Raw genomic sequence first — 14,168 nt, 5'->3', positions numbered from 1 at the left:
CATTCCAGGAAAGGAGGGCAGTGCATATCTTTGTGTGTTCATGCGACATTTCTAAAACACCCTTCTGACAAATATTGTTGCAACAAGTATTCATAGCAGAAGACAGACGAGGAATCAGGAACGTAGTGGTAGATGGTCACTGTGATGTAGATCAGTGGCAGTAGGCTTGCTCTTGGTCAACTTTTCCCAAACTATATGGAAAGAGCTCATCCTCATAATAGTAAAAACATAAAACACTGTAAGAAAGAGTCCCTCTTCTATCTATTATATTCTAGGTGGGACATACATGATCTCAACCTATAGCAGCTAAGAACAGAAGCTCTCCTATGATCAGAGAGGAGAGGAGTTGAGTAACTGTAGGCAGGGTAAAGGAGAAGGTTGGGCTTACGAGGATCAAAGGTCTTTCTGATGACTTCACCAGTGTAGAGAAAGGAATTAGGTAGACCAGAAAAACAATGGAAGCCAGGTAAGGGCTGCCAAACAGGACACTCTCTTAACAGAGACTGAGTCTCCAAGAAGCAAGACAGGCCGGGGGCCAGGAGGACCACTTTGACTGGAGACACAGAGACCAGCAAGAATGACTCAGTGATAAGATGAGAAGGGGAGGTGAGGCAACACCAGAGGACCTTGGATGCCAAGATAACAATCTGGAATTCTGTTTGACCCAGAGGCAGTGCGCACAAAGCAGCGAGCTGGGGAAGACAACCTGGCTCAGCTCCACCAAGTGGATTGTTTATTCAGGGGTGAGGAAAGGACTAAAACCAGTACAGTCCTACAAAAGCAGAAAGGAAAAGACAGACACCAAGCTATTATGCCTCAGCTGACCCTGCCTGGACACGACTTTGACATTCCACAACTATGCTTACCTCCCCTGGCAAGTCATAATTACTGTGACAATTATTGTCTTGGGTTTTTAACTGGTGCACAGTCCTGTTGAATGGGTAAGAACATGACAGTCAAATGCAACCACATTTACTTATACACTAGTTCTTTGTCCCTGTACTCTCAAAGCTTCACAGGCTGGGGTAGCTAAGTGGTAGCATCTACTTGGCATGTGTAAGGCCCTGGGTTCAATCTCTTGCAGATCCCTCTCCCCCCAAAAAGAAGAACACTATTGAGCCCCTGTCTTCCAGTTTGCCTAGCAACACTGGCTATTTTGCCCATTGAGAAATTATGACAGAAACCACTTCCTGACAACAAAGTTCTTTTCCTGGTATTCAGTCATAACTTAGTTGATGTTCCTACCTAAAAGGCCAATCTTCAGATGGCTGTAGGAAGACAGCAGGAATTACAGTTTGAGGGGACTCCAGATAGTCAAGGTAATATTGGCTCTCTGGGCACTGCTTCTCCCAGGCAGCTGTCCCATGGAGTCCAGTGTGACTGAGATCTTGGCAACATTTGGTGAACTGAATTAATTATGAAGCATCACAACCAGGTCCTCTGTACTTGCTGGTTCTGCAGTTATTCAACCAAACAAATACTATATAATAAGCATTTACATAAAACTAGTATCATGCTAGGTATTATAAGTCACCTAGAGATGATTGCTTTTTTAAAGGCAGTTTAAGGTATACAGGAGGTTATGCACAGGTTATATACAAATATCATTTTCTATAAGGGGCTTGAATATCCTTGCATTCTGGTATTTGTAGGGGTCCTGATCCAAAGGAACAGATGTTCTTTGTATACAGTGGTTGTCTAGTTACTATTCTATTGTTGTGAAGAGACATCATGACCAAAGCAACTCTTTGAAAGAAAGCATTTAACTGGGGGCTTGCTTACAGCTTCTTTTAGAGTGTTGGTCCATGGTCACCATGATGAGAATCAGACAGGCATGGTACTGGAGCGGTATCTAAAGGTTTTACATCTTGATCTATAGGCAGCAAGCAGAGAGAGCGACACTGGGCATGGTGTGGGCTTTTGAAACCTCAAATCCCACCCCCAGTGACATACTTCCTCCAACATGACCATGCCTGCTAGTCCTTCTAATTCTTCTCAAACAGTTCCAGTTCTTGGCAACTAAACATGCAAATATATGAGCTGATGAGGAAGCATTCTCATTCAACCACCACCACAGTGATGAATACCTACATGCTTCTAATAACTACAGGCTATTATTATTGTTCACTTGACATTCCAGATGTCTGAAGTGGCTTTGTATTTTTCTCAGCTTTTTTTATTTGTTTGTTTTAGATTTTATTTTTAATTATGTATGTTGTGTTTGAGTGTAGGTATGTGGAAACCAGAAGGATCAGACCCCCACTGGAACTGAAGTAAACCACCTGCTGTGTATGCCAGGACTAGGCCTTAGTCCTCTGCAAGAATAGTACCCACTTGTAACTGCTGAACCACCTGCCAGTCTCTGCTTGCTTATTGTAAGATAGGGTTTCACTCTGCAGAGCAGGCTGACCTTGAACTTGTAGCAATGTACTTGTTTCAGTCTTCTGAGTGTTCAGATTACAGGGATGAGACACCATGCCTGACTTTTTCCTTTCCCTTCCTTTCTCTTTTTCTTTTTCTGAGCCCAGACTGGTCTTGAACTCACAATGCTCTGACCTTGGTCAGCCAAATGCTTGACTGCAGGAGTGGCCACCCCTCCCAGCCTCTCCATCTTTTCGGTTATTTAGTTGCCCTTCCCCTCCTGTTGTCCTTGCTAATGTGCGTTCCTCTAAAGGCCAAATTTTTAATGTACTTTAAATCATTTTTCCCTACTGACAAAAATATTACACAATAACCTAAAAATCGGCCTTGATCTCCAGCACTAAAGGTAGTTGTGGTAGACAGTAGTTTCTACAGATTTGTTTCTAGAATTTGTGAGTGGCACAATATTGAGATCCCGTTTGTGTAAATGTCTAAATAGTAATAAATGTCTAAAGAGTCAATACTTTTGGGGGTGTACAATGTCTGTGGCAACAGTCAACTTTGGCCTTGTGGAAGAAAACAGATTTAAACATATGTTTACTTGCTACACATGTTGAAGATGCGAAGAGAGGGTTCCTCCAGAGGAGCCCATCACTACCAGTGGGGTGGCTGCCTCAGGAAGATGGACGGTTCCCACCTGAGCACGAAGGACAAGTGTAGATTATAACCAAGGAACAGAGTGGAGGGGGTGTGAGTTACTAAGGAAAAGCTTTAGGAGTAAGGGGGAGTTCTTATGGACTGACCCATGATTTGAATGAGAATGCTCCCTGCCCCTTAGGCTCAGATGTTTGAATATGTGGTCCCCTGTTGGTGGGACTGTTTGGGAAGGATTAGGAGGTGTGGTCTTGTTAAAATAATAGGTGTGTCATGGGGGTGGGGAGCCATTCCCAGTGACTCTTGCTCTGCCTCTAACTTGCTGAGCTCTCCGCTGTTCCTGCAGCCATGCTGTTGCTCAGCCCTCGTGGACTCTAACCCTCATGAACTTTAAGCCTCCGTCATGGAGTTTTATCACAGCAGTAGAAAAGGAAGACACTGACCTGAGAGAATTCTTGATGACCATGGGGTGATCTGACATTTGAAGTGGGGATTTTCACTAAACTGACTAAGCACAATTCATGCTCAAAATAGAATCTCTAAGGACAGGGAGAGAAGCTCAAGGTCACCTCAGTGGAGCCAAGAACTCCCGGGAGATGATTCAGTTTGGTTAAGAGTCTTTGCCAACCCCGAGGGGAGTATGGGTCTATATCCCAATAACACTTGATGCGCAGTCAGGGCACAGCCCACTTCTGCTCTGCCAGCCCTCCTGGACATGGTACTGCCCCACAGAAACATTCTTGAGCCACATACATCATTTTACATCTTCCTGATGTCATAACTCTAAAAGTTTAAAGGTAAGTTCAAATTCAAGATATTCTATTTAATTACAGATATCCAAAATATTATTTCAACATATAATCAAAATGTGGAAGGACTTTACTTTCTTTTATTTGTACGGGTCTTCGAAATCCACCATCTATTTTATACACACAGCAGATTTCAAGTCAGACTAGTCACACAGCACGCATTCAGTAACCATTTGTTGGATAGTTCAGCTGTGGAATCTAGACTGATTTTGTATATAGATAATTGTTATTTATATGCATTTAAAACAAGCATTGTCATACACATGTGTATGTATATATTTCTATTGAATAGTCTTTCTTGGCAGTCTCTTTCTACATTCCAATAAAGCATACTCCTGGAGGGGGCTGTTCTAGAGGTGTAGTAATAATTTTATCATTTAAAAACTTATTGTTATAATTTTTAATTATATGTATGTGTGTGGGTATGGCCTGTAGAGGCCAGAGGCGTTGGACCCCTGGAGCTGGAGTTTTGAGCAGTTCTGAGCAGTCTGATGTGGGTAATGGGAACTGAGCTTGAGTCCTCTAAGAGAGCAATGTAAGCTCTTGGCTACGGAGCCGTCTCTCCAGCCCTAGCATTTTAGTACTTAGACTTCTCATAATCACTGGTTCCTGATCTTTAGGTCTCAGTCAGCAAACATCTCTATTGTTCTTAATTTTGGACTGTTACTTAAAGTAGTAATTTTCTTGAGAGTGCATCTTTAGATTTATTTATTTTTAATTGGGGCCAGGCACATGCTGGCTTAATACTCTATCACTGACCAATATCTCCAGCTAAAATGAATTGTGCATGCGTGTTGGCGTGTGAGCACGTACTCACGCTGGAGGCCAATGCTGATTTTCTCCCTCCTCCTCATTTGAGACAGGGTCTCTCATTGAACCTAGAGCACACCGACTGGCCAGACTGACTCCTCTCGACCTTCACATGTCCACCTATGTCTGCCCCAATCCCCGGCACCAGGGCTGCAGACACCCACACCCTTGCCTGGCTTTTACGGGTGTGTTGGGGACCTGAACTTAGGTTCTAACACTTGCATGGCAAACACTTTATAGACCGAGCTGAATCTCCCTACCTCTGCCCCATTTTGGGGGGACAGGGTCTCTAACCCAGATTGACCTTCACCCTCTTTTTGGCTAAGAATGACCTTAAACTTCTGCTTCTCAGTCCTGAGATCACAGGCATGTACCACCATGCCTATTTGTATGTAGTTGGGATTGGATCCAAGGGCCTGTGTGTTCTAGGCAAGCACACCTGAACTACATCACCAGCCCCTAGAGCGAATTGCTGGGAGTTAAATTGCTGGGTCAAAGACTGTAATGATATTTAGCTTTTTAATTACTATTGTCAAGGTGAAGAGCTCGAATTCTGTCTTGATTTTCTTTGTACTGCCAAAACGCTGGCACTCGGTGGGTAGCTGCTAAGCGAACAGATAGATAGAGCTTTCCCAGCCTGAGTGTGGGGAAAGAGAAATAAGTATGTAATTCCGGAAAACAAGGAGACAGAGATTAAAGCTTAGGTCATGTGATGAATGATGCATGTTTGGTGTTTATTTTGTTCCTCTGAGTTCATCCCAACTCCCACTCTTTCAAGAAAACCTCCAAGTCTTGAGTCTCAGGCTGTGGTCTCCTGTGTTTTGCATGGAAATTGCTTTCTATTTGTGAAGGTCAAAGTGAATCCTAGTCTTCTTGTTGAGTGGAACAGTTTCTGGCTAAACAGCAAGAGTGTTTAAAGATTTTTCCCATTTCTGGGGCATTGGGAATGTCTATTGGGACATTGGGAGTCCTGGTCATGTCTGTCTGTCAACTGACCACACATCCCCTCTGGAAAGATGGAAGGATCCTTCCCCATGCGTCTTGTCCTCAGGTTAGCGGCAGAGGGTTCAGTCTCCAATAGCCAGGCACATGGATGAGAACGCCAGCTACAAACCCCTGGTTTTACTTTGAGATCATCTCCCTCCCTCCAGTTTTTGAGATTGACTCCTAGAATCCATGGCCAAGTTCATGCTGCTGACTGGACCTGAACCGTACCAAGAGCTCTTGGCTTGTCTCCCTCGTTCCAGTTTCCCTCTTCCTTCTCAGGTTCACCCCCACACCCTGTTCATCTATGCTCTATACCCCCTTCAAACACAATCCTAAACCCTGGGCGTGGCCTCCAGGGAAGACCGAGGATGCCCGACACCTCTTGTTAATTAAATGAAAGGATGGGATTCTAAAGTTTGCCAGTCAGTGCCTTACGTACGGTATAATTCCACTTCCATACGGAATGAATCATCAGATGATAATTTATCAACTACCAACTCTATGCTAAGCACAGCGCATCTGTGGCCAGGGTCGCCGAGTTCATCTGTCTTTTCTGCTGATGTGGAACACTTCTCTAAACAACTTGCTTTTATGGCACCTTAAACAGTCGCGTTACTCACCCTCTGCTTTTCCCCTGCTCAGTAGTCATTTCAACACCTATCTTACGTACCTATCTTCTAAACAGACGCTGCATAAGTTAGTCCTCACAAGAATCCTCCAAGGAAGCTATGGTCCCATTTTACATGGAGAAATGCGATGAGGTAACTCTTCCAGGTCCCTACGTGCCCACAGGTGTGTGATGTCTGCATTTCGCCCGGGGCGTGACTCACTTGGTGTCCACACCCTGTCCACCCCGAAGCCTGTGTTGAGCAGGAAGCATTTGACCCTTCAGGGATGGGAACATACTGTACCCAAGGAAATACCTGGGGCCAGGAAGAAATTCATGCACGTGTACAGGAACACACTTGCTGCTCCACACAGCTAGGCAGCCAGAAGCAAGGTTCTATCTTGAGAGGGAAGATTGGAAAAGACAAGGAGTAGCTGCCTTTCTCCACATCTCAGAGTAACTCATTGCCAGTTCTCAATAAAGACAATAGAAAACTACATTGTTGAATGGAAGCTCCCCCAAATGCATGAATGAGAGCTGACTTGTCCAGTCTACTCTGTTTAGAGGCAGGCAAGGACTAGAATCCAAATTTGTTCTTCTCATGAATGTTGATTTTAATTTTTATTGAAAAAAACAAAACAAGACAAAAGCAAGTGGCTTTTGTTCCTTTGGTACAATTGTCCGAGTCATCCTTCAGCATCCACTGGAGAGATGGCTAGTAAGTAAGAGTACTTGCTGTGAAAGCAAGAAGACCTGAGTTCAAATCTCCAGTACTCATGTAAAAACCCACACGTTTCTGTAACCCCAGCATTGACGGGCAGAGACAGGCTGGTCCACATAGCTCACTGGCCAGTCAGTTTAGTTGAAACACAAGGCTTCTGGTTCTATCACACACACACACACACAGCTGCCAGCTCTGTGAGTGTAAGTCTTCTTTTTCATATCAAGTCCTGTCTCCCGCCTGCTCCTGTACTTCTCTCGAATGCCACCCAGTGTTTCCAAGATCACGGTGTTCTGAGGAAGGAGCAACCGCATCCACATCATACTGTCATTTTGAGAAAATGAAAGCTAATTGATTCTGGCAAAATTATTGCCACCAGAATGACAGACTTCTTTGGCTCGGAGGGGTGACATCTGTAAGTGAATGGAGCTCACATTTCCCCTCTCATTCTCCCTTCTCTCTGAAATTCTACTTCAAGCCATGTATTTGCTGCTTCAACAATGCCAAAACTCTTGCCAGAGGCAGGGATGTAGAGGGAAAGTATTTCTGCCTATAAACAAAGGAAAGGTTCCAGGGGAGCGACTTAGGACTTGGAGGTTTTTATTAGAATTGGCAGCAGGAAAATGAAAGTCTCCGGAAATAATGACTCTATCATTAGGTCATTTGACTAATGTAGTCTTCCTGCACTGTCTGAAGAAACGAGGCCTCTGCCTCCTCCCTAGCTGCTCATCCCCATAGAAGGATGACTCCTTCCTTCCCTCCGTGTCCACTGGACCCTGGATATTTATAGAGCACTTGAAGAGACACAAAACACCAGCCAAGCTCTCCTAACAACGGGAGGATTTATGGACCTATACGCATGTGACCAGGGCGCAGGGGTAGAGTCTCACCCACAAACCTCCCCTATAGATGAGCTGAAAGCCATTGCTGGCCCACCTTGGACCTTCTACCCTGTCCTGCTTCCGCACGCACCCGAGTTCATCTGCTTCAGTACTGAGATGCTGCCAGCCTGTGAGCTGTGGGCTGTGATGTCCTGCTTCTGGATTAGATACCAAAGGACAGGAAGTTCAGTCCCATAAAAGTGTGAGCCCAAACCTAAACAGAGAGACCATTCTGGGTCCAGATGATGCATCCGCTCTTCCTTCCCCAACCGTGCCCATAAAGCCCTGCTGAACCTTGTCCTTTCCTTACTTATACCCAAAATGGGGATGCTCTACCATGATTCCCCAAGTCAAATTCAGGGCAAGACAGACATCTGTCAGTTTTACACCTCATCTCGGCCCCCCCCTTCTGTGTGTGTGTGTGTGTGTGTGTGCATGCAGATGTTTGTACACTTGGAGGTCAGAGGTCAATGTCGTACCTTCCTCAGTTACTCTCTGCCTTATGTTTTGGAGACAGAGTCGCTTACTGAACCTGGAGCTCGTGAGCTTGCTGGGAGTGCCAAAGACCCTGCTTCTGTTTCCCCAGTGCTGTCACTATGGGCGCATCTGACTTTTCATGTGGGTGCTGAGAATCCAAAGGACGGTCCCTGTGTCTGTTCCTTAGGCATGTGGACCATCTCGCTAACTTCCCTCATTCCTGGTGTGTCTGTTTGAAAACGTCAGCTATTTTCTCCATCTCTTTAACATTATTAGTTTTCTTTTGTTGATGAATACAAATACAACCTTTGTACACAAAGCCGCTTAGGAGATCCTGGGCTGAGGCGAGGTCCTTCCAATCACGGTCCCCGATATCTTATGCTCCAAAATGCTGTCTCATCTTCATCCAGTGTTTTCTCCCTCCAACTATGCTTGCCTTCTCTTCATTCTGACGGTGGATCAGGAGGTTTGAGGGACAGTAAGAGCACGAGTTAAGACTTCTGTCCAGCAGTCCCACTCCTGTTACCAAAGGCAGAGTGAGTGTGTGACCTCAAAACTTTTTCATCTTTATTGATAATAATCAAAGCCTGAAAACAATCTGATGTACATCACACAATTGGCCAATCCACATAATGGATTTTTTTCTTCTGAGACAGGGTTTCTCTGTGTAACAGTCCCGGCTATCCTGGAATTGATTCCATAGACCAGACTGGCCTTGGACTCTCAGAGATCCCCCTGCCTCTGCCTCCTGACTGCTTAAATTAAAGGCTGGCTCATGTAATGGAATCTTACTCACTGATACAGGTGACAATATGGACAAATCTCATTCAGGCTAAGTGAATGGATCCACAGACAAGCATATCTGTAGTGTAAGCTGCAGACATAGAACCAGGAAAAGGCCAACCGGAAGGAGACAGGAGGGTACTTCTGAAACTCTACATTTTGAAAATGTTTCCTGTCTTGATAGAAGTGTGGGTCACATGAACGTATGCTTTTATTGGAAGTGATCAAACAGTGTGCATCTGCTATATCAGCAATGTATCTAATCATAAATGTAAAAGAGGAAAACAGAGGCACACACAATAGGAAAACTATATAGAAATAAGCAGTCCTGAGAGCCACTTGGGAGTCAGAGGCAGAAGAGTTGGTTCAAGCCATCATGGGCTAGATAGTGAGTTCAAAGCCACTCAGTAACATCCTGTCCCCAAATGAAAAGGTAATGAGAGTTACAGATATAGTTCAGCAGAAAAGTGTTTTAAAAACAGTAAACATCAATGGAGGAATGGATGAAGAGAGTGTGGAGTATATATATATATTAGAGTACTATTCAGCGGTAAAAAACAATGACATCGTGAATTTTGCATGCAAATGGATGGAAATAGAAAACACTATCCTGAGTGAGGTAACCCAGACCCAAAAAGATGAACATGGGACGTACTCACTCATAATTGGTTTCTAGCCATAAATAAAGGACATTGAGCCTATAATTTGTGATCCTAGAGAAGCTATATAAGAAGGTGAACCCAAGGAAAAACATATAGTCATTCACCTGGATATGAACCTTCATCTGGCGATGGATGGAGACCCACATTGGAGCACTGGACTGAGCTCCCAAGGTCCAAATGAGGAGCAGAAGGAGGGAGAACATGAGCAAGGAAATCAGGACCGCGAGGGGTGCACCCACCCACTGTGACAGTGGGGCTGATCTATTGGGAGCTCACCAAGGTCAGCTGGACTGGAACTGAATAAGCACGGGATAAAACCGGACTCTCTGAACATGGTGGACAATGAGGGCTGATGAGAAGCCAAGGACAGTGGCACTGAGTTTCGATCCTACTCATGAACTGGCTTTGTGGGAGCCTAGCCTGTTTGGATGCTCACTTTCCTGGACCTGGATGGAGGGGGGAGGACCTTGGACTGCTCTTCAGACTCAAGAGGGAGGGGGAATGGAGTGGGGGGAGTGAGAAAGGAGTGGGGGGGGAGGGAAATGGGAGGCGGGGAGGAGGCAGAAATTTTTTCAACAAAAAATAAAATAAAAATAGTAAAAAAAATGTATCATTAATTTATATGTCCAAATTTATGCCTGAGTTAACTGAGTTATTTCATGCAATAACAACTGAGTTATTTCTGGGGGGGGTGTCAATGCAAATGCACCCTTCCACATCAGAGCACCCCGGACCGTTGCGCTACTGGGCGACTCGCTCCATGACAGCATATACTGCTAGAGCAAGCAAGCGTGTTAAAACCGCCACTTGAAAGTTTCTGCAACTTCCTGATCTTTCGTTAAGTATTAATCATTTTTCCATGTTAGAACATTCAGATTCTGTGGATATCACTAATGTGTAGTAAAAGAATCTTGAAGTGAAACCATAGTTTTCTAAGTGGCTTACTTTTAAGGCCACTATCTCCACTCTACCTGGCTCGGCATCCCCGACTCTCTCTTTGCTTAGTATCTCAGGACATGGTTCAGTCACCAGCTGCCTTCTTTGGACTTTGTCTGGGAATGTTACATCCCCTGGGCTGAGCCTACCTGACGGATGTGGAGGTAGTGTCAATCCCATGTGGATGAGATCACCGGTACCTTAAGAATGAGTGCCCCTTCTGAAACTGCATACAAACTGTCATTTCTCATGCTTTTGATGTCTCTAGGATGAGAAAATAGATAGAAAGGAAAAGGTACTCTCAAGCATAATCCCCGCAAATAGACTCACTTTATGAACTCTAACACCTGAATTAGAGTATGATTAGAATAATGACAGCAGCTGCTTACGGTGTTGTGCGGACGCCATCTCACACTGGCGCCAGACGTCTGCAAGGTAAAACCTGTTGTGTGCATGGTATAGATGAAGAAAATGAGGCACAGAGACATCACTCACTCATGCCCACACTGCACGGAGGCTTTACAAGGCAGGGTGACGGACAGGAAGGACTTCACACTGCTCAGTCTTACCTACCGTTGACTTTGAAGACAATGTCTGGTGTACTTATGAATTCTTTGGGCCTGCCAGGAATCTGAAGCCATGAGGAGTAAGCCATGGACTCCTTGGGAAAGTAGATGCTTAGTGTTCAGCCTAGGGTTAAGCATCAACCCAGCCAGGATGCCTGCCACTAAACTCTGTTCTTCCAGGAAGTCTCAAACCTCTGAGTTTCTGGTGCCTCCAGTTAGCGAACTTGTCCCAAGTCCCCAGAAGCTGGAAGGGTTAGCAGCTGGAAGCCTGTTTGCAAACGATTAGAAGCAACAATCCCTCATCCACCTCAAAAAAAAGGGTCTTAATTTGAGCAAGCAACGTAAGTGCCTTTTGTCTAAAGTGCAGGGGTGGAGCAGGCTGCCGGGTTTTTATTTCTTCTGGCGTGGGACTTCATTTGGTGGCCCAGCCAGGCCTATAGGAAGAGCGCTCATCCTTCTGACTGTTTCTCCTTGGAATTCTGAAAATGGCTGTTTGCAGTTAGTGATTTGGTGCTGGCCTCTGCTCTCCTGGCCTGGCCAAGGGATGGGACTTTCTGTTTGCTGTTCACCTGATGAGATGTGTTTACTAGGTCTCTAAGGCACTCCCAAATGTGCAGGTTGCTTGAATCCTCACGAATCAATGTAACTTCTGCCATGCTTCTAGTTTTTCTGGCAAGGCCAATGAGCTGACTTCAGCTCCAGGGCGGCACCTGAAAGCTAGGAGGAGCCACGTCTTGAAGACCTGACACAAATCCATCCTTCTGAGGGTCACAATTTAAGACAGCAGATGGGCGTACAGTTAAAATCTTACAGATATTTTCTCCTTTCTGCCTCTCTGTGGTTCATTTTAAAGGCAAGGATGCCAGGGAAGGCTCCCCGTTCTGTGCCTGGCATGTGCGGTTCTCTGTTTGCTGTGATATCGGCTGGGCCACCTGCCCTCAACTCTGAAACTGTCCTCAAATGATTTGCTCCCATGGATATCAGTTAAAGATGTCTCTGAAGAAAGAAACGGTACACGTTGAAAGTAGAATCTTCTCTCATTCTCTGTTTTACTGTGTTTTTTGTTTTGTTTTGTTTTTTGGTTGTTTTGAGACAGGGTTTCTCTGTGTATACCTGGCTGTCCTGGGACTAGCTCTGTAGACCAGGCTGGCCTTGAACTCAGGGATCCACTTGCCTCTGCCTCCTGAGTGCTGGAACTAAAGGTGTACACCACTGCTGCCTGGCTGTTTTTTACTTTTTTAACTACCCAGAATTTGCTGAGTCCCACTTGTGCTGTGTCCAGAACAGTGATCCTGGTGCACAAGGCCTATGATGGACCATAATTAACTCCAGCAGGAAGCCTTTGAAGATGTCGGAGGGGAGGAAACTAGATTACTGGTCTTATTGCCCTTCCTACCCTCCCTCGGTGTGACAAAGTACCTGGCAGGAGCCACTTAAGGGAGGACTTACTGTTGGCTTGCAGCTGAATGGCAGAAGAGGCATGCAGGCATGTGCAGAGGCCGTGGTAACTCCTGCCTGTGACAGCGGGACCATGAGGCAGCTTTCTCACATATTGAAGGACCAGGAAGCAGAGGAATCTCAGGCGGGAAACAGGGCTGACCAACCACCATACCCCACTTCCTCCTGCAAGGCCCCCACTTCTAATGTCTTCACAACATCCCCAAACAGCTGGGGACCCATTAGCTGGGGACCAAGTGTTCCAACATATGAGCCTGTGGAGACATTTCACATGCAAACCAAACAGTAACCATTACAAAAAGATTTGATTCCAACAAGGGTATAGATGAATTTAGGGTTTCTCAGTTCACTTTAAGGGCAGGTGTACTAACAACTGGCCATAATCATGGTTAATGGAAATGATGGTTTTCTTTTTCACTGACATCTCCTTGGAAGCTGCTAGAAGGCTTCTGGTTTACAAAAACTTTCCCCCCCTTTTTTTAAATTTATGGATTTGTTGTTGTTGTTGTTGATGATGATGTTTTTAAAGATTTATTTTTAAAACAGTTTTAATTAAAATAGAATTATATGACTTTCTCTCTCTCTTGCCCGCCTCCTGCCCCTCTCAACAAAGAAGTCTTTTGCAAGCGGCAAGGTCCATGAACTGACTTGCTCCTTGCCCTGCGGTGAAGATCAGCATCATAGAAGACCGCACTGGCCAGTGTGGCGGCTGCTAATCACATGAGGATGTTTCCATTGAAAATCATGTGCCACGTCATGATGCTTGAATCAACAGTGTCTGCATGTATGAGATGATATCGCTTAATGACATCATGGTTGTCTCAGCTTGCGTAAGTTTGTGGCATGATTTCACTCGGGATGAAACTGCCTAACTAGCCTGTCTCAGAGCGCGTCTCCAGCATTTAGTTGTGCATTATAATCAGAATGAAATCCAAATAAACATTCAGTTCGTCGGTCGCATTGGCCGCACTTGAAGTGTTCGGCAACGCACGGGCCTAGTGACCGTGCTAGGACATGTAAGACATTTCCCTGTTTCCAAAATGTTCAGTCAGAAAACATCATAGGACAAACTTCTTAGCAGTAGCTATTCAACTGGTCCTAGACCGTGGGGAATGGCACCGTGGCTCCCAGGACCCTGAGCAGACTAGAGTAGGAATATAATCACATCTGCACTGCAGCCACTGGAGTGAGAGTGAATAACACTTTTAGCAAACCTTTCTTAAACATACCACTTGGCTTAATGTCACCACAAAAAGCCTGAGAAACCTCAGCCCAGCGCAAGACACAATTTCTGCCCCCGTGTTGTTCATGACCTCTAAGCTGAGGCAGGAAATAAATAATAAGCTTAAGTAATCTAAAAGGCGGACCTTTGATAAGGAGCAATAAATTATTTGGAGAAATAAACTGTGGTGGTTTGAAAGACAGTGGCCCCCAAACAGAGTGACACCATTATGGG

At 45.1% G+C, this 14,168-nt stretch overlaps 1 protein-coding gene across 1 annotated transcript in view; it reads right to left on the bottom strand.

Moving 5' to 3' along the window:
* Positions 1–8,721: 8,721 nt before the first annotated feature.
* Plekhm3 (pleckstrin homology domain containing M3) overlaps positions 8,722–14,168 on the bottom strand; it is a 178,141-nt gene continuing 172,694 nt past the window's right edge. The window contains exon 8 of the mRNA XM_057761522.1: positions 8,722–8,826. Coding sequence (XP_057617505.1) covers positions 8,799–8,826 — 28 coding nt within the window. The 3' untranslated portion in view covers positions 8,722–8,798. The remainder of the gene's footprint in view (positions 8,827–14,168) is intronic.

Source organism: Chionomys nivalis, chromosome 2 (assembly GCF_950005125.1).
Source record: "Chionomys nivalis chromosome 2, mChiNiv1.1, whole genome shotgun sequence".
In the NCBI taxonomy this organism is placed as follows: domain Eukaryota; kingdom Metazoa; phylum Chordata; class Mammalia; order Rodentia; family Cricetidae; genus Chionomys; species Chionomys nivalis.
This window is presented reverse-complemented; position numbering and strand designations above follow the sequence as displayed.